Genomic DNA, 20,215 nt, shown 5'->3' with positions numbered 1-20,215 from the left:
AAATTAAGATTACCAAATAATCTTAAAATACCTGAGGAAATAGAGGTATTCAAACTACCACCTATATAACCAATAGTAATTACTATTGATTTTAGAAGATTACCAGAATCTTACGTAATAGGTTCCGTTTGGTTGATTTTTGGGAATACTATTATTAGTATTCCCAAAAAAGTAAAACAGTAAAATACCCAAAAACTCACAATATTATCCAATATTATTCAACTTTTTTTAAACCCCCTAAATTTGTTAATTTAATTAAATACCCCTAAATATTTTTTTTTTGAAATTGCAAAAACACCCCTAAACCCACATTATACCAGATTTCTACCACCACGGTCGGAAGTTGGCCGGAATCTGATATAATGGCACAGTACCGGCTGAATCTGGCTGGTAGTGCGCCGATCTAGCCTTTTCCGGCCAGATCCATGGTGGATCTGGCCAGAAAAGGCCAGATCTTTGGCCGTAACCAGACGTCAACGACGGCCAACATATGGTCGTCATTAACCATCAACGACGGTCGTATCTTTGGTCGTCGTTGACGAGCAAATGCGGCCAGATCTGGCCGTCAATGGCCAGATCTAGCCGTATCTGGTGAATCTGGCCGGCAAAGGCCATATCGGTGTACGACTGGCAAGATCCAACCGGTCATGCGCCGATATGGCGACTCTGGCCACCCTCCGGCGGTGGTGGCCGTCTATGATTATTCAATGGGTGGGTTGGGGGTGTTTTTGTTAACTTTCAAAGTTTTATTATAGGGGTGTTTAGTAAATAAACAAACATAGGGGGTATTTTTATTAATTTTGAAATCCTACATCGTAATACCTGCCCAATTCAACTTTTTTTAACTTTTTTAAAAAAACTTTTCTAAAAAATGCAAAAAAGTGAACCAAACGGAGCCATAAGATAACATTGCCTCAATAATGGGGACAACCTCCAACCAAACGCCCCCTAAATATTATTTTTAAATATTTTTTAAAAGATAACATGATAGAAAGGTATTTATTACTTTTTTGAACCAAGCAAATAAGTTTAATACTAATCGATCTTATAAGAAGAAACATGAAATAAACCTTATTTTAAGTCCGTATATTTTATCCAATCAAATGAGATTTGAAATTTGAAATCCCATCTAAATTTATCCTTTTTATCATTATTAAATAATTTAAAAGAAAAAAAAGCGTCATAATGTCAGAATTGAGAGAGAAGCTTTGATACCATGTCAGAATTAAGAGGGTAAGATAGGCAATTTGAAGAAAGTCGGAGTATGCCTAAGAGATATCTTTGAAAGGGCAAGAGGGACAACTAAAAGGTCAAAATATGCTCGAGAGTTATCTTTAGATGAATTCAATTGTATCGAACTGAATTATTTTGAATTGTGAATACATCAACTATTTATACAAAAGTTTAGTTGTACAATAAGAGGCCGTTTGGATTGGGGGTAAATAAGATAACATGGGTAATATTCGTTTATTTTGCAAGATTCCTATGTTTGGTTTGCAAGTAATAAAATATTATGGTAATTTTTTATTGCAAATAATGGTTACTGTTGGTAATGTGGAGGGTAATCTTATTACCTTGCTAGGGGGTGTTATTAAAACATTATTAGGGTAATATGATTTTTCTTCCCATTTTACCCTTAATCAAAAACCATTTTTTACACAATTGCCCTCAAATGTCTACCAAATAACAACTACCCTAGCCCCCCAACATTTGAGAAATTAGCTAAAATACCCTAGACACAAAAAAGTTTAAAAGTTAACAAAATACTCCTAACCACCCAAGACCACCGCCGGCCGTGACTCACCATCGTCGACCGTCGGCATCAATCACTGTAATGGTGCACGACCAATGGGATCTGGCCAGTCGTGCACCAGTAAGGCCTTTTTCAGTCACAAATCTATGATCCATGGCCGAAAACAGCTAGATTTGGCGTTTCTATGGCTATTTCACAGCCAAATCTATGGCCGTTTCATGGCCACATCTTTGGCAGTGAAATAGCCATAGATCTGGCCATTTTCCGACAATAGATTTGTGATCCACGGCCATTTTCGGCTTTGCCAGCACACGGCTAGTCGTGCGCCATTCCGTCGACTATTGATGGTGGTAGCTGGCTGCCGGCAGTGGCTTGGGGTGAGTGGGGGTGATATTGCTACAAATTAAAGTTTTATATGGCTGATGTGTTTTAGTAAAATTTCAAATGTAGGGGGTTAAAAGAATGATTCAAAAAATAATAATAAAAAATATTATTATATTAATATTTAAAAAGGAGGGCAATTTAGTAATCTATATAACATACCCATCCATTTATCCTTCTAACCAAACATATTATTCACCAATTTATTTAAACCAACCAAACACATTTTCTAAACATTCTCAATAATTTTCAAGGTGATCTTTCTTTCCGTTAACGTAATATACCTCTATAATAAAACATTATATAGTCCAAATGCTTCATAAGGAAACAAAATAATGTAATTACATTCAATCAGAGAATTTATTGGTTGAGTGATTTTGTTTGATTGTCAATCACAATAATGTAATTACACTCAATTAGAAAATTGATTAATTGAGTGATTTTGGGTAATTGGCGAAATCTTAGTGATTAGCCACAATCATGGCTCTCATATTTCATCACTTCCCCTCAAGCTTGTGATTATAAACCACAAGCTTGCGTAAAACATGCAAATGTTGGTAATTATGTCAGAATTTGAGCTTTGGTTGTTTGCCATTGGAAAATCTAACCAAGTATCTGTTTGAATTACAGGGACAAAAAGAAAGGTTAGCTGAGTATTGTGCTAACCGAGTATCTGTTTGAATTACAAGGCTAGAAAAGAGAGACTAGCTAAGCGGAAGCTGATTCAATCTAGAAACTTTGATGTCATGCATAATTAAGAGGGCAAGAAAGACAATTTGAAGAAAGTCAAAGTATGCCCGAGATATATCTTTGAGAGGGCAAGAGAGACAACTGAGAGGCCGGAGTATGCTCGAGAGATATCTTTAGATGAATTCAATTGTATCATATTGAATTATTTTGAATTATGAATACATCATCTATTTATAAAAAAAATTTAACTATACAATAGGGAAACAAAATAATATAATTACACTCAATTAGGGAATTGATTGATTGAGTGATTTTGGGTGATTGGCGTAATCTTAGTGATTAGCCACAATCATGACACTCATATTTCACCACTCTCCCTCAAGCTTGTATTTACGTAAAAGATGCAAATGTTGGTGATTATGTCAATGTTTGAGCTTTGGTTGTCTGCCATTAGAAAACCTAACCAAATATCTGTTTGAATTGTAAGGACAAAAAAGAGAGGCTAGTTAAGCGGAAGCTGATTCAACCTAGAAGCTCTGATACCATGTCAAAATTGAGAGGGCAAGAGAGGTTATTTGAAGAAAGCTAGAGTATGCTCGAAATATATCTTTAAGAGGACAAGAGAGACAGCTGAAAGGTCGGAGTATGTCCGAGATATATCTTTAGATGAATTCAGTTGTATCGCATTGAATTATTTTGAATTATGAATACATCACCTATTTATATAAAAGTTTAGCTATACAATAAGGAAACAAAATAATATAATTATACTCAATAAGTGAATTGATTGAGTGAGTGATTTTGGGTGATTGTCAATCACAATAATGTAATTACACTCAACTAGATAATTGATTGATTGAGTGATTTTGGGTGATTGGTGTAATCTTAGTGATTAGCCACAATCATGGTTGTCATATTTGATCACATACCTTAAATGCACATATTGCTAATCTTATCCTTAAATTTTGTAAAAGATAAAAATTGTGATTGCTAATGTTTTTCTAATTTTATGCTATTTTATAAACAACTTGAAAACATTCACAGTAGATTTACAAGATCGAATAGTAGAGTGAACAACATCTCTAGTAAGTCCTGATTCGTCAGAGACTCTTGAATGTTATTACTCAAGAGTCTTGAATGTTATTACTCAAGAGTCTTGAATTCGAGTCTCTCCTTAGTTACTAATAGAGGTGACAACTGAAGTTTTTATCTGATCAGTAATTTTAAGATCTTAAAGAATTAGATGAAGTTTGAGTAAGTTAACTTCAACACTCCAATTCTTTAAAAGAGAAGAGAAAAAAAAAAAAAAAAATAAATAAATAAATCTCTAGTAAGTCAAATCATGCATGCCAATTTGTTTAGTCTTATCGTGGAGCTCACACACATTTCTTAATCCTCTTATCTCATTTATATCTTCAATACAAATATAATATATATTTTCAGTCAATAAAAATTTGCAGTCCAAAGCTATTCGATCATTCCAGAGGCCAAAAAGCAGCAGACAAAATCCACTTCAGCCGCACGTTCATGTGTCCACGTGTCACTCATCTTTTCATCAATGAACGGTGGACTGCTTAGCTGTGCATACTATAACTGGTAGCTCGTCTTATTCCCCAATTTACTAAAATTATTTTTCACAAATCTACTAATCATCCACAATTCACAACATTAATAATTCTTTTTAATTTCCATTTTTATTTACCGGAAACTGGCTAAAACCGGTTTTCGACGTGCACACACTTCGAATATAAGTACGACAGCTAGTTTGAGAAGTGGAGACCTGTTACTACACAAAACTCCAGTGAGCTCTAAACTTCTCTCACTCACTCACGATCTCTACCCTTGATCTTGATCATCATGCCGATCAGAAACATCGCCGTTGGCCATCCCCATGAGGCCACTCACCCTGACGCCTTAAAAGCTGCCTTAGCAGAGTTCATCTCAACTCTAATCTTTGTGTTCGCTGGTGAAGGCTCAGGCATGGCCTTCAACAAGCTCACTGACAATGGTTCCACTACCCCGGCTGGCCTTGTTGCTGCCTCCCTTGCTCACGGTTTCGGTCTTTTCGTTGCCGTTTCCGTCGGAGCCAACATTTCCGGTGGTCACGTCAACCCTGCCGTCACTTTCGGTGCTTTTGTTGGTGGCAACATTACTCTCCTACGTGGCATCCTCTACTGGATCGCTCAGCTTCTCGGATCCACCGTCGCCTGTTTGCTTCTTAAATTCGCCACCAACGGCCAGGTAAGTTTATCACTTCTTAATAATCTTAATTAGTGAAAGAGTTAGTTATTACAGTTACTTTAGAAATTAATTATCGGGTTATGATCTGGTGTTACGCAGACCACGTCAGCTTTTGCTCTATCATCAGGAGTTGGTGTATGGAACGCATTTGTTTTCGAGATCGTGATGACTTTTGGTTTGGTGTACACGGTGTACGCCACCGCAATTGACCCAAAGAAGGGCAGTTTGGGAACAATTGCCCCAATTGCAATTGGTTTCATTGTGGGCGCCAACATCTTGGCCGGTGGAGCTTTCGATGGAGCTTCGATGAACCCAGCTGTGTCTTTCGGGCCAGCTTTGGTAAGCTGGACCTGGAACAACCACTGGGTCTACTGGGCCGGTCCATTGGTCGGTGGTGGGCTCGCTGGGCTCGTGTACGAGTTCTTCTTTATTAACAGCTCACACGAGCAGCTGCCAACCGCTGAGTACTAAGCCATGTATGCAAAAATCAAGGTGGCACGCGCGGCTTTTTCTCTTCCTGGTGTATTTAATTTGTTTGAGGGGTTCTATTTCTATTTTTAAAATTTGGTGTTTAATTTATGAGCGTTGATCTGTTTTCCAATCATCATGATCATGATCTTCATCACCATCACCGCTGTTGTTTTGCCCTGAAATGTTTAGCTTTACCGTGTGATTATTGAAGCCAGGGTGTTATTCGGTTGTATGATTTAATTCCTAGTTCTTCTGTAATTGCCAGATTTGATCCGCCTAGTCTGTTTTCTGCCATTTTTACCCCTTTCCCGTGATCCACATAATCAGGCTAATGATTAAAGTTAAAATTTATCTTCCACATTACTAAAAAAAATTAAAATTGACTTTTTAAAATTAAAAATAAAAGAAAAGAAAAACGTTGTACGAAAACCCAAAATTTGAAATGAAAAGAGCATAATTATAGAATAACAATTAGTTAATTAATAATCAATTAAACATTTATTAAATTTAAAGACATGGTGTTTCCATCAAAGGGGAGAGAGACAGGTTTGTTTTGGGCGGTGGAGAGAGGGAATAATTTTGATAAGATAGTAGAAGTGTAGAGGCTTCGTATGTCAATTCACACTTGACCTTTGCTACATTATTAATAACACTTTAATGCATTCATTTCATTGTTTGCATGGCCCTTCTTGTTCTGCCAACGCGGTCAAGTACAGGCTTTGGACGCTAACAAAGCTGTTCTGCATTTAATTTAAATCCTTCCTTAAAATGTTTGATATTTGTGGGCTCATTTTTGTACTCATTCATATTGTACACATACAATTAAATCTATTCCCTTCTATATTTTATTTTAACAGCTTAAACTTACTGATTGGGAGATTTTTGTTATTTCATTAACTTTGAGGGGATTTTTGTCATTTAATTAAACCTTAGGGTAATGATGTCTTTTATTAATAACTCTTCAAAGTTTTTTTTTTTTTTTTGGTATTGGGTGGGTTCGAGTCAGTTTGTGCGCATTTCAACTAATTTTTTGGGATCATGAAGTTAAAGGCCAAGTAAACCTTTACTGGCTACCCATTATTAGTAGTTGCGAGGATTCCAACTTAAAACCTCTTGAGTAATATACCTAAGAGTGATGAACAAACCGATAATTTAGTGGTTTAACTCTACAAAGTTTCCCTTCATATTTTATGATTTAATTGAAGTTTCTGCAGATGAAATGCTCCTGTCAAATATTATGAATAGGCCAGAAATACCACTCTCCACTGTCTTCTTCTTGAACATTCTCCTATATTTTATCAAAAAGCTCTTCACTGGAAACGATCAATCTGCAATCTGTTCATCATCATCAGTTACGTAGAGAATGCACATAGAGATTCCTTTCTTTCAATCATAAAAAAAAAAAAAAAAAAAATAAAGGCAGCAGAGCACGTGAAAATTCAGGACCATCATACTCACCATACTCCATTTACTTTTTAAAGATTGGACCCAGCTTCAATTGTCCCTTGTGTTCCCATTTTCGAGCTAATTTTTAGGTCTATTCCTTTTCAGAAAAAGAAACTTTAAATATGTATGATATAAAACCCGGCCTTTCACTCCTCCTAGTTTAATGCTTTCCATAAAAATTGTGGCCTATGTTATTTAACCTAATTCACAAAAGAAAAAGGTAATTTCTTATCTACCCACCACAAAGTCATTATGCCACCACATTTTTAATGGTACCTCAACATTTACTGTTTTCATTCAAACCCTACTGCCATCTTTCCTTATTTTCCAGGTCACACATCAGGAATTAACCATGCTAATAATCAACTGCTCAAGATGGATCACTATGTTATTGTTTAGTCAATTCTTGAGCTGTGATACAAGAATTTATACATAAAGATAATGTTAAGGTGGAGTATTCTTGCTAAAATAAGTTTTTGTGAAATACATCATATGGGTTTATTTCATTTTCCCCTTGTGTGATTTTCATAATTAAATTCATCGAACGAAATCTCCATAATTAAATTTTTCTACTTCCTTCAGAAAGTATTAAATACCCTCGTAACCCTCCTGTAAGAGGGTTTGATATTTTTCAAAAAGTTTTTCAGGGAGACTTTTAAAACTTAATGAAGCGGATGAGGTTAATACTGAGGATATTATAGGACTCTATATCATATTACATTATCAACTCCATAAAATTAACTATGGGTTATTAACATTAAATTGATTTCAATTGATACTATTCAATTGCTAATTAACAGTTGATTTGGAATTTGGCATTAGAGAAGGGAATAATTTTTTTTTTTTTTTTTAATTTATAAAAACCTGCAATTAGGTTCGGAGGTATGTGGTTTAGAATGGGTGAGATGGTTTGGAAGATCAAGAAAAATAGAGTCTGGGACCTACCAGTTAATGGGCATGTGGAACAGCGGTTCCGAATAGATGTCCTTTATTATAGGACATGTTATGTCAAGGATAAGACAACTCTTTGAAAACTGACCTTCACTGTTTTTCACGTGGGTTCCTCACCCTTTGAAAGCGAGACTTGAGTCTTAATTTTTGGCTCACCATATGGTCGGTTCTTGTCCCCAACGCTAACCAATCAATTTCATTTTCAATTTAAATTTGAAAACCATCATCTAATGTGAACTTCTTATGCCTAAAACACTAGAATTATGTAAGCATATGTCATTGAAAGCAATATGAAAAATTTCTACAAAGAATTACTTGTTACATTTGATGCATTATAAACTATAGATTTGGATCCTTTATTCATATAATTTTGTTGGGTATAATTTTGTTGGGTTTTCAGAGACTTCATCATTTAAGTGGGCCAAAATGGTCAGCCTGTTAGTAGCCCATCCAATTTGTTTTCCACTCTATTGATGAACCATCAGGCTCTGTTTCTGTCTAATGAAGCCTAAAATCCAAAATACTTCCAAGTTAATAAATGCTATAGTTGGCGTTACCAGCTCCTTTTAAAAATTAAGTTTAAGGAGTGGTTTAATGGTTAAAAAGGTTTGCTCACTTTCTTGACTTTTTAGATTTAAACATTGAGATTATCTATCATATTTGTAGTTTATCTTGAAATATTAGGTTTGTAGAGTGTTCAATAGGTCTTGGAGACCAATTAAGATCCTCATAAACTAGTCTGAACACTCTGATCAATGAAAAAAAAAAAAAATTTCCTGAAGGGTTAGGTTTATGAGGAAATCCGTCTCTATTAAAATATGGATGGAGTGTTAATTTGAGAAATTAAGCGGGAGAAGGAAGCATCTAATTCTCATAGTGAAACGAGGAAAGGATGGGTTTAGTATTCACCGGCCACTTTGATCCCACTCCATTCTTGCAACAGTATTAATATTAATTCTCACATCAAAAGGGCACTGTAAAATTACATTTAAATGATGCTACTGCACATTGTAAAATTATTTTACAATTATGTCTTTGTAATTTTTTTTTTCTTCTTGCCATTATTTGTTTAAACTTTTTTACTTCTTGATATTGTTACAATAGTGGACGGTTATTTTTATCCATTGTACGTAATTTTCTACGGTCCAATTTGCGCCAGCTATCCAAAGACTATGCCAAGATTGGGCAAACGAAATCTCCCCACGTGTCGCTCCTACAGTGAATAACTTGATCAATAAATCCACTAGTCATAAGCAATATAGGCAAAACTTACTTAGATGCAAATTACAAGAGATTATGCGTGTAATCTATCCCGTAATCTACTAACTCTCAACCAATGTCAAAATGTACATATAAAAGGAGAGCATCGCCTCCAATTCGAGAGATACACATATGCACATACACAACACTGTAAAAAAACACTTGAAAACACATACTTAAGCAAGGAGCTTACTTAGTTAAGCCTCGTGAGCTCACTATTACAATTCCCTCCTTGTAATCTATTTACATGTACTTCAGTTCAAATAATAAGATGACAGTGGACGTAAGCTGGGTTCTAACCCATCAAACTACTTTAAGAATCTTCTTTATCTTTTGTTATTTGGCATAAACTCCATTATATGGTAATTGTTTCTTTAATTGATATGTTATTAATTTTTAATGTGAATATTTCTATAGTATGTGACTCTGTGTTAATTTTATATGCTCATCCTCACTTGGCTTAAAAAAAGGCGGAATCAGGTGGGGTTGGGTAAAGCAATCTCCGTATGGGGATGTGGCCATTCCCACCCCCACCTCATTTAAATTAATTTGAGGAACGTGGACTAAAATCCAAAATGGGTGGAGAGTGGTGGAGGCCTTCATGCATGCCCTGTTTTGCCCCATTTCTATTCCAATTCCCATATTTTCATTTGGGTTTTTTCTGAACACAAGACGATGGGTAAATTACATAAAAAAATCCCCTAGGTTTTCATAAATATATCAACCTATATTAGTTTCAAAACCATTTCGCAAGACTTTCCAAACATATTAAGGATTATGATAATTACCATAAAAATACTGTATGTATAATTTCTTCTATTAAATTATATAATGTTTTCTTTCATATAGTTTGTTCACTTGAGATCCAAATGACTTTAAAAAACAAATTATTTAACTGATCTTTAAATATATATATTTTTTTATTTCACCCAACTAAAATATAAAAACAAATATTACCTACATATGAGCTTGTTTGAAACCATCATCCCAAATGTAAAAACAAATATTATTAGCTGATCAATGATCTCATTTATATCCATCATATATTTGTGTGATAAATTATTGTGGTCTGTTAAGTTACTGTTTGACTTCATAAGTAAGCATTTTTGTTGTAGTATGTTAAAAGGTACTATTTAACCTACAAGTTTAACGATTCAACACTGATACTTAATTCCGATAGGTCTATACATGAATGTATTTTACGTATAACTACGGAACCAATTCATTTCATTTTTTTTTTTTTTAAATTTTTTCTAGAATAAACATGAACAATGATGTTGGAATTATCGATCACTTCAATAATAACGGGCCACGCAGAAGCATTCAGGGACCTGGCTCCCCTGTGAGCGGACGGGGGTCGAGGGGGCAGCACCCCTAAGCCCGTAGGCGGTTTAGACCTATTCCATGAAGAGTCGCTGTAGGATTTCTCTTAAGTAATTAATTCCTTATTGGGTTTGAGCTTAAAAAAAAAGATCATTTTAATACGAGGTTTAAGTCTTTAAACCTAGTATATAAACTTATTTTTCTCTTTGCATAAGTGTAATAGCAAACCACAAGGGTAAATTACATTCATCGTAACGAGAGAAGCGAGACAATATTTCAATAATATTGACTCAGCTGAACGTAACCTATTAATTGGATAAACCAAGGTAAATCATGCGTATTATTATTTCTCTTTACTAGTTTGTTATTTGTGTGTGTTTATTGTCTTGATTTCGTATTACTTTAGATTGTTTCAATTGAGAAAGCATAACCGTATCAAATTAGCTTGATTCTTTTGGAAAGTAAAGTTCAACACAATTTTTCTAATCTATCAATCACAGTATCCATATCAATTATCAAATGTTTGATTGTATATTTTTCTAATAAACTATCTATCACAATCCAATTGCGAATGTCCACACAAGTATAATAACTACATATATAACTATATATATATCTACAAAAGAAAAGAAAAACATATATATATATATATACACCATTTATCATACATAGATAATACGCTTATTCAATAAAACATTGCAACTTATACTTCTTTTTCAAATAATCACTGCCGATATATCAGAGATATATACTATATAGTAGAGGAGTGATTTTTGAAAAATAAAGTACACCTAACAATGTTTTATCCAACACATGCGTATCATATAATTATGATAAGTGATATATATTTTCGTGTTACAATAATAAAATAAAGTAAGTTAATCAAGGAAGAGAGGAATCAAACGCAAATTCTACGACTGATCGGAGTTCATCCCAATTCTCATATGTCAACAACTCACTCTCATATGGATTCTGAAAGCTTGAAATTGAAGACGACGCCATAGATAATGGAGAATTGATAATGGTACTGCTTAACTGCTCTGCAGCTATGTATTGCTGGTTCCTCTCATAGTTGATATGATGATCAACAGGGGGTTTCATCGGCTTATTAGTTTGATGATGATGATGATGATGATGAACTATAGGAGCTTCAAAACTAATGTAGCTTTCCTGATTGTTGGAATCAATAGTATATGTCTTAGAGGTTGATGCCAATATCGAATGACGTTTAGCAGAAGAGCTGATCTCTCCAATCTGGTGTGTACTTTCTGTATGACATATTTCGCTTGAAGATTCGACATATATTCCATACTCCTGCCATATTGATGAAACACACAAAAATGAGGATGAAAACAATAAAATAACAATAATAAACAATATCCTTAATCCTATAAAAAAAAAAAAAAAAAACCTTTAGGTCTCTCATTTTCTTCCATATTGTAATCATATAATCGTAAGATACATTCATAATATGTATTTTAATTAGGATCATATATTTAGAAAAACTCTAGATATGGAATATTTAAAGAGAGAATGTTTAGAATGAATGGTACAATCAATGTATTCGCTGTATTACATTAGTTTTTTTCTCGTACATGTTTCAACACAAATATGATTTGTGTTTCTAAAATGAACATCTTGCAATTGAAAGTCTATAATACAATTAAAGAATGCATTACAGCATACCATAAATAAATTTATGTCATATGTGTATTAATTTTCTCTCGTCGTCTCTTCAACATTAATATGATTAACGAGTTTTAAAGCATATATATGCCATTAATCTATTGCTTAACGTATAAATACGTGATAACCCGAACGTTTTTATGACTTAATTTTTATTTGAACAAAATATGAGGTTAGATAATGGTTAATAATTTAGAATAGAAAGGAAAACAAATCAAGATGCGGAAATTCATTTGGTAATTCTACATATACAAAATTAGGATTCAATTTTTATCCCAGCCTATATATCTGATTTGACGAATTATTTCATTTAGCTCGTTATCCTATAATTATAAGATGTTATTAAATCAAGTACCTGTCTTTGAGATTCAAAGTGTAGAGCCAACTGTTGTTTATTGACGTCTCAAAAATCTGTATCCATGTAAAAACATGGATAAATATTATTGCAAAGCGTGTCGTCTCCAATATATTAATGACAAGTAGACATAAATAAGAAAAAAAGATGCATATGTTTACTCATTAATGTATTAAATGGAGTAAGATTCTTATTTTTTAGATTACTTAAAAATCTTTATCAGAAATGAATAGGGACAAACGGTTGACATTCATTTTCTAATCCTTCCATATGTAGATGCAAGTAAACGTGCTTACCGCTTCTTGGAGAATGGTTTTAGCATTGGTGGTGGTAGTATCGGTGGGGGAAGGCGAAACTCATGCATCATCCAATCAGTTTTGGTGCCTTTTCCTGCACTTCCACGATAGTATACTAGTGTTTTTTTTAGTCCAATGCACTCTCGCCTTTGTCCTCCATCGAATGTACTGCCTTATCGATCCAGTTGCTTTCCAAATCCAGACCCGTCACTCTATTTGGCCTTATGCTGTTTCTATATTTTCTCCCTCTTTTGCAAAAGAATACTCCTTCCTTGTCCAGTGTAGTACTAATTTCTGCATCAGTATGCCATACTTAGTTAACATAACAAGAAGAGGAGTGATGAGTGAATGATTACCAAAAAGATATGCATGGAAATGCCCCTAACAACAAATTTTATATAAATAAGTGATCGAGATGCACCAAGTAACTAAAGTACGGTTAATATTTTGACTTTCTGATCTCTCTCAAAACTTATTGATTAAAAGGGTTTATGATCAGTTAATACTTGGAAACATTTTGTCTTCTCCATGTTTATAGAATCAATAATTTTATATGAGTACTACTAACTCAATCACTTGCTACCATACTCTTCAGTTTTCTGTTAAAGTCTATCCTAGAGGTGTCAAATAGGACTCATGCACTTGCAAACTAAGTATTCAACTCGTTTAGAAACACACAAGGTAGAATCAAAATTATTTATTCGACCCAGTTCTTTAGCGGAATCAAACAATAAGATTAAGCGACTCTAAGTTTCAAAGCTTTCGATTTTCGATTTAGGCGCATCAAGCCAAACTATAAGCTCCTTTTTGGTTAATTAAGAAATTGGAAACTATAATATATCCACATATGCTCGTTAAAAAACAATTCAAAAGGAAATTAAACTGAGTATGTGTTCATACTTGGAAGATCCCATGGTCATGCTTGTAGATTCAATCTGTTTGATGAGATCGATACTGAGGGTTTCTTGTCAACTTTTCTGCGAAGATAAAACCCTAAAAGTTCTTCATCCGTCGGGTGAACCCGAAATCCCGGAAGCTGCATCTCATCAACTTCATCCTTAGAGCTAGTCTTGTAGCAAGTATTATTATTGTGTGGTCATGATGGATCGATAAACTTTCTCCACAACCTATTCTAAGTTTTTTGTAGCGACGCCAGTTTTGAGCATGAGGTTAATCTTTAATAATGCTAAAGAAAGTCGTATGAGGGTTGGTTTTTCTTCAAGTCAAGTCCGCGATCTTTGACTCTGTTGGAAGACTATGCTCTGGAGGAGCCGAAAGATTTAGAATAAGTCTTAGTTACCACTCAGGTTTTACAACTACCACAAAATTTTAAGGCTTTCTAAATACCCAATAAGATATAAATATACTTGTCAAATCCCAATTACATGCGATCATTCTTTAATCATCCTATTGGTTGCCAAATTAATACACAAATGGTGAACCTTTAGTTTAACTGGGGCATACTTATAAACGTATAATATGTGTTACATGTATCGCATTATCGAAATACTGCTCACACACTAATTAAATTAAATTTAGACTAATTGGAAATTTCATTTGTGTATGTCCTGGTCACTATTTGAAGATATTATGAAATGTTTATATCAATATTACTAGGTGTTGAGATTTTGTTCTCTTTTCTGTGTTTCATACTAATCACTAATTTCATACCCTTGAAATTTGTTCAAATAAAAGTTGGACCTTGAGACAATCAGGTTCATGTGGAGGAGGTATGAGGGTGGCATGCTAGTGGACCATAATGCAGAAAAAATCAGCCAAATGAATAAGGAATAAACCCTGTCAAGTTTGAATGCATCATTTTATGATTTGAATTTATTGAAATTTCAAAACATAAAACAAGACACAAAAAAAAAAAAAAAAAAAAGTGTAGAATAGGTTGTGAACTTTGTATTAAATAATGAACTTCAAATGTCATAATCTTGAATATCAATTAGCTAGGTCCATAACCTTTTCTCATAACCTTCATGTGATAACTCGTTACGATTAGCTCACAATGGGCAGGCGGACCCATACAAAGCAAGCAAGATCCATTTGCGAGCTAACCAATGATAAGTTATCATGTTGGGTTGTGAAAAAAGATTGTGAGAATGGACTGTGGACCTAGCTTACTCCTTGAATATGATAATGTAATATGTACAAGTTTAATAGTTGTAACATGTCAGTATACATTAACGGTAGGTTAATGTATAAAATTACTTCCTTACAATTATAATAATGTTAATACTCTAATCACATCGATTGAGATTCCAACTTTATATACGTACTGTTAAAATATTAAATATCATATGTTTAAATTTTAATTACGGTAGGTTTGAAAGAGTTTAGGACACAATAAAATATATTTCTCTCACCCCTAGCCAATTATTTATTTGTAATGTTTGGTTATATATTATATACACATAAATTTCCCGTTAATAGGTAATATCGTTAAGCATTATCAGAATTTGAGGAGAGGAATTAATTAAGTCTTGACGGACGAGCAATTTTGAAGAATATTGCTCTATTCACTTGCACTTTCAAACTTTTCCAGAAGTCTATAGATAATATTCAACTGAAATAAAATAAAAGAACAATTAAATAAGAAGTTCATTTCGTGAATTTCCATTTAAAGTTTATTATTGAAGGAAGCACCTCATGAAAGTGGAAAGCATTCCATAAAAAGGATTTGACTTTGTTGTTTGTATTCGGTGTTTCAATTTCAAAATTATACTTTTAATAGATCAATTAAAATATTGAAGGAGTTGAATAATAATCAAAGTTTTGAAATCCAACCGTGTTAAAATCATAAACATATATTTGTTTTCTTCTCTAATGATGCCAAGATTGAATATGTTTTTCCTGAAATTTTGCTCGTAATGATGAGAACAGAAACTTTCAGAATCGCGAACAATATTTGACCAATAGGGTAAAACTAATTCGTCACTTGCAGATATATACATCCAAATAGAAGAAGAAGGGAAGCTAAAATTGCAAGTAATTTACAGGATTCACGGGTTGATTGTATATATGTTTAGGAACCATATTTCAATGTTTGACTAGGTGAAAGCTTGACTTAGGTTAAATGTCTCTGTCTCTCTAATTGATCGTGTTGAATGAAAGGTTCATTGCCGCAATATTATTGGCCCCTTTCATACTTTCTTTATCAACATTTTGTCACTATTCATGCATCCTTCAAGGAATTATTGGTATTTTTATATGCAAAATTTGAACTTTTACTCGACATAGTTTCTACGCCAGAGAGTTTGTTGCAATGATATAAGTAGGTAATTTGCCTTCAATAATTACTTAATGTTGTACATCATAAGTTTCGAAAATTGGTTAAAATGATATATTTATATTTTTTCGCAAAATTAAGTTACATATAGGTGACAGTAGGGGTGAGCACGGGTAGCGGGTAGACCGGAACCGGGGTAAGAACCAAAACCGGAACCGAAACCTACCCAGAACCTGCACTGTGCGGGTAGGTTCCGGTTCCATTTTTTGGAACCGCTACTGTGCGGTTCCGTTCCGGTTCTTACCCCCGGGAACCGGAACCGAAACCGGAACCTGTAAAAGGTACCCTGTTTGGAACCTGTAGGGGTACCCTGTTGGAACCTGTTTAGAACCTGTTTTGGAACCTGTTTTGGAACCTGTTTGGAACCTGTTTTGGAACCTGTTTGGAACCTGTTTTGGAACCTATATTGGACCTGTTTTTGGAACCTGTTTAGAACCTATTTTGGAACCTGGACTATAATGAAATATTGTGAAATGTATAATGGGGGTTTCTATTATTTTACATATAAAAAAATTTAAAATAGAAAAGTTAAATTTTAGAATACCTAATTAAATAAAATTACGAATACAATTATACTTATTACTATAATTACAACATATTAAAGCTTTAATATATTATAAACATTAATATTAAAGTTTTGATCAATTATGATAATTGGAATTATGATTCAATTAAAAGTGTTTTACTTTTTATGTTATTAAAGAATTTTTTTGAATAAAATGTATATTTGATTGAGTAATAATATATTTAGTTATTTACTTCAATTATCAAGTTCTAAGTATCTATAATAAATTAGTATTATTAATTATATATATAAATTGATAAACATTAATAAATTAATTACTTTAATATCATACTTAATCATTATAACATTACATTATAGTTAAATGATTACTTATTAATTATAATTTTATAACATTACTTAATTGATTTAGATATATTATAGCATTACATAATTGATACTACTTAATTAATTGCTTTATTTAAACATTAGTACAACTTAATTAATGATTAAAAATTTAATTAATTATAATATTACATTAAAAATTTATAGTGATTATTTAATAGTTAATTCACTATAACATTACATTATAGTATGATTATATAATTAATTTAACATTACATAATTAAATAATTACTTAATTGATTATGAGTTATGATATTATGTTTTAAACATTAGTAATTACTAATTTGCTACAATAACATTAGCACAATACTTAATTAAATAATAAGAAATTTTAATTATAACATTACCTTATAACCATTTCATTATAACATTAATTAAACATTACATTATAGTTAAATAATTACTCAATTAAATTATAATATTATTATTTACATTATATATTATGATCACTTCTTAATTATAGCATTACATAGTTAAAGATTATATAATTACATAATTAGTTTAGATTTATAACATTACATTATAAACATTAGTTTTTACTAATTTACTATTTATTACATTACTTAATTACGATTAAAATTTAATTAATTATAACATTACCTTATATATTTATAATATAATTACTTAATCAATTATAACATTCTATTATAAACATTAGTATATTAATCAAATGATTTGAAATTTAATTAATTATAATATTAAATTGTAGATTTATAGTATATTATTTAATTCATTATAAAATTACATTATACTATTATAGCATGATCATATAATAATATAACATTACATAATTAAATAATTCCTTAATTGTTATGAGTTATGTATTATATTTTAAACATTATAATACTATTTACTACATACATTAGCACAATACTTAATTAAATTATAAGAAATTTAATTATTTATAACATTACCTTTAAACATTAATTAAGCATTACATTATAGTTAAATAATTACTCAATTAAATTATAATATTAAATATTACATTATATTATAATTACTTACTTAATTATAGCATTATATAGTTAAATGATCATAATTACTTAATTAGTTATGAATTTATAACATTACATTATAACATTAGTAATTATATCCTATTACATTACTTAATTAAACGATTAAAAATTTAATTAATTATAACATTACTTATATATTTGTAATGATTACTTAATCAATTATAACATTCCATTAAACATTAGTATATTAATTAAATGATTTGAAATTTAATTAATTATAATATTAAATTATAGATTTGTAGTATGATTACTTAATTATTATAACATTACATTATACTATTTATAGTATGATCATATAATTAATATAACATTCATAATTAAATAATTACATAATTGATTATGATTTATGATATTATTTTAATATTAGTAATTACTAATTTACTACATAAACATTAGCACAATACTTAATTAAATTATAAGAATTTAATTATTATAACATTACCTTAAACATTTAGCATTACATTATAGTTAAATAATTACTCAATTAAATATATATATTATTATATTATATTATATTATGATCACTTACTTAATTATAGCATTAATAGTTAAACATTACATATTACTTATTAGTTATGAATTTATAACATTACATTATAACATTAGTAATCTACTATACTATTACATTACTTAATTAAACGATTAAAAATTTAATTAATTATAACATTATTATATATTTGTAATATGTTACTTAATCAATTATAACATTCATTATAAACATTAGTATATTAATTAAATGATTTGAAATTTAATTAATTATAATATTAAATTATAGATTGTAGTATGTTACTTAATTCATTAAACATTACATTATACATTATAGTATGATCATATATTAATATACATTACTAATTAAATAATTACTTAATTGATTATGAGTTATGTATTAATATTTAAACTTAGTAATTACTAATTTACTACATAAACATTAGCACAAACTAATTAAATGATAAGAAATTTAATATTATAACATTACCTTATAAACATTAATTAGCATACTTATAGTTAAATATCACTCAATTAATTATAATATTATTATATTACATTATATTAATCACTTACTTAATTATAGCATTATATAGTTAAATGATTGCATAATTACTTAATTAGTTATGATTATAACATTACATTATAAACATTATAATTTACTATACTATTACATTACTTAATTAAACGATTAAAAATTTTTAATTATAACATTCTTTATATATTTGTAATATGATTACTTAATCAATTATAACATTCCATTATAAACATTAGTATATTAATTAAATGATTTGAAATTTAATTAATTATAATATTAAATTATAGATTTGTAGTATGATTACTTAATTCTTATACATTACATTATACTATTATGTATGATCATATAATATATAACATTACATATTAAATTATTACTTAATTGATTATGACATTATATTATAAATATTGTAATTTACTAATTTGCATAATATTTAATCGAATTATTATAGTTTTATTAATTATACATTATTATAAATTTATGGTATGATTATTAATTATTATAACATCTATTATAAACAATATTATAATACTTAATTAAATGATAACAATTTAATTAATTATAATATACATTTAATTAATAATATTACTTAATTAATATAACATTACAATTTACATTGTAGTATGATCACTTAATTATTATAACATTACAATTTCATTGTAGTATGATCATTATTAATTATAACATTACTTGTTTCTAATATTAAATTTACTAATTAAATTTGGTATTTATATACCCAATTAACCAATTATAACATTAAATTAATAAATTTTAAACATTATAATTTTAACTTATCAAATAGACCCCTGGCAAATGGCAATGTTAGAATTAGTATTAGAATTGTTTTTTGTTAAATGATTTTGGTGAAGTATTTTATGTGAATTGTGATGAATAATTGTTTTGTTTTGGTTTTGATTGACGAATTTTATGTGAATTGTGATGAATTGATTGAATTCAGCGTTGCTTAGAGATTACATGTCTGGTTACATTGGACACAAATGAATGAATATGAAAATTTGTTAGGGGTGTATTTGTAAACTTATAAGGTGTTTTTGTTATTTTTTAAACTAAGGGGGGTAATTGATTTTTTACGGGGTACCCTGGAAAGGAACAGGAACCT

General features: G+C 30.7%; 1 protein-coding gene and 1 pseudogene across 1 annotated transcript; one reads left to right on the top strand and one right to left on the bottom strand.

The window, feature by feature from the left end:
• The first annotated feature begins 4,589 nt into the window (after positions 1-4,589).
• LOC116107287 (aquaporin TIP1-1) lies at positions 4,590-5,746 on the top strand. Its single transcript, XM_031393573.1, has 2 exons — positions 4,590-5,065; positions 5,165-5,746. Exons 1-2 carry the CDS (start codon positions 4,682-4,684, stop codon positions 5,534-5,536), a joined length of 756 nt encoding a protein of 251 aa, XP_031249433.1. The 5' UTR covers positions 4,590-4,681; the 3' UTR covers positions 5,537-5,746.
• Positions 5,747-11,273: 5,527 nt separating this feature from the next.
• Positions 11,274-14,905, bottom strand: LOC116107295 (annotated as a pseudogene).
• Between the last annotated feature and the right edge of the window lie 5,310 nt (positions 14,906-20,215).

This window comes from Pistacia vera, unplaced genomic scaffold (assembly GCF_008641045.1).
Source record: "Pistacia vera cultivar Batoury unplaced genomic scaffold, PisVer_v2 Contig531, whole genome shotgun sequence".
NCBI lineage: Eukaryota > Viridiplantae > Streptophyta > Magnoliopsida > Sapindales > Anacardiaceae > Pistacia > Pistacia vera.
Note: the sequence above shows the minus strand (reverse complement) of the source record. Positions and strands in the feature narration are given on the sequence as shown.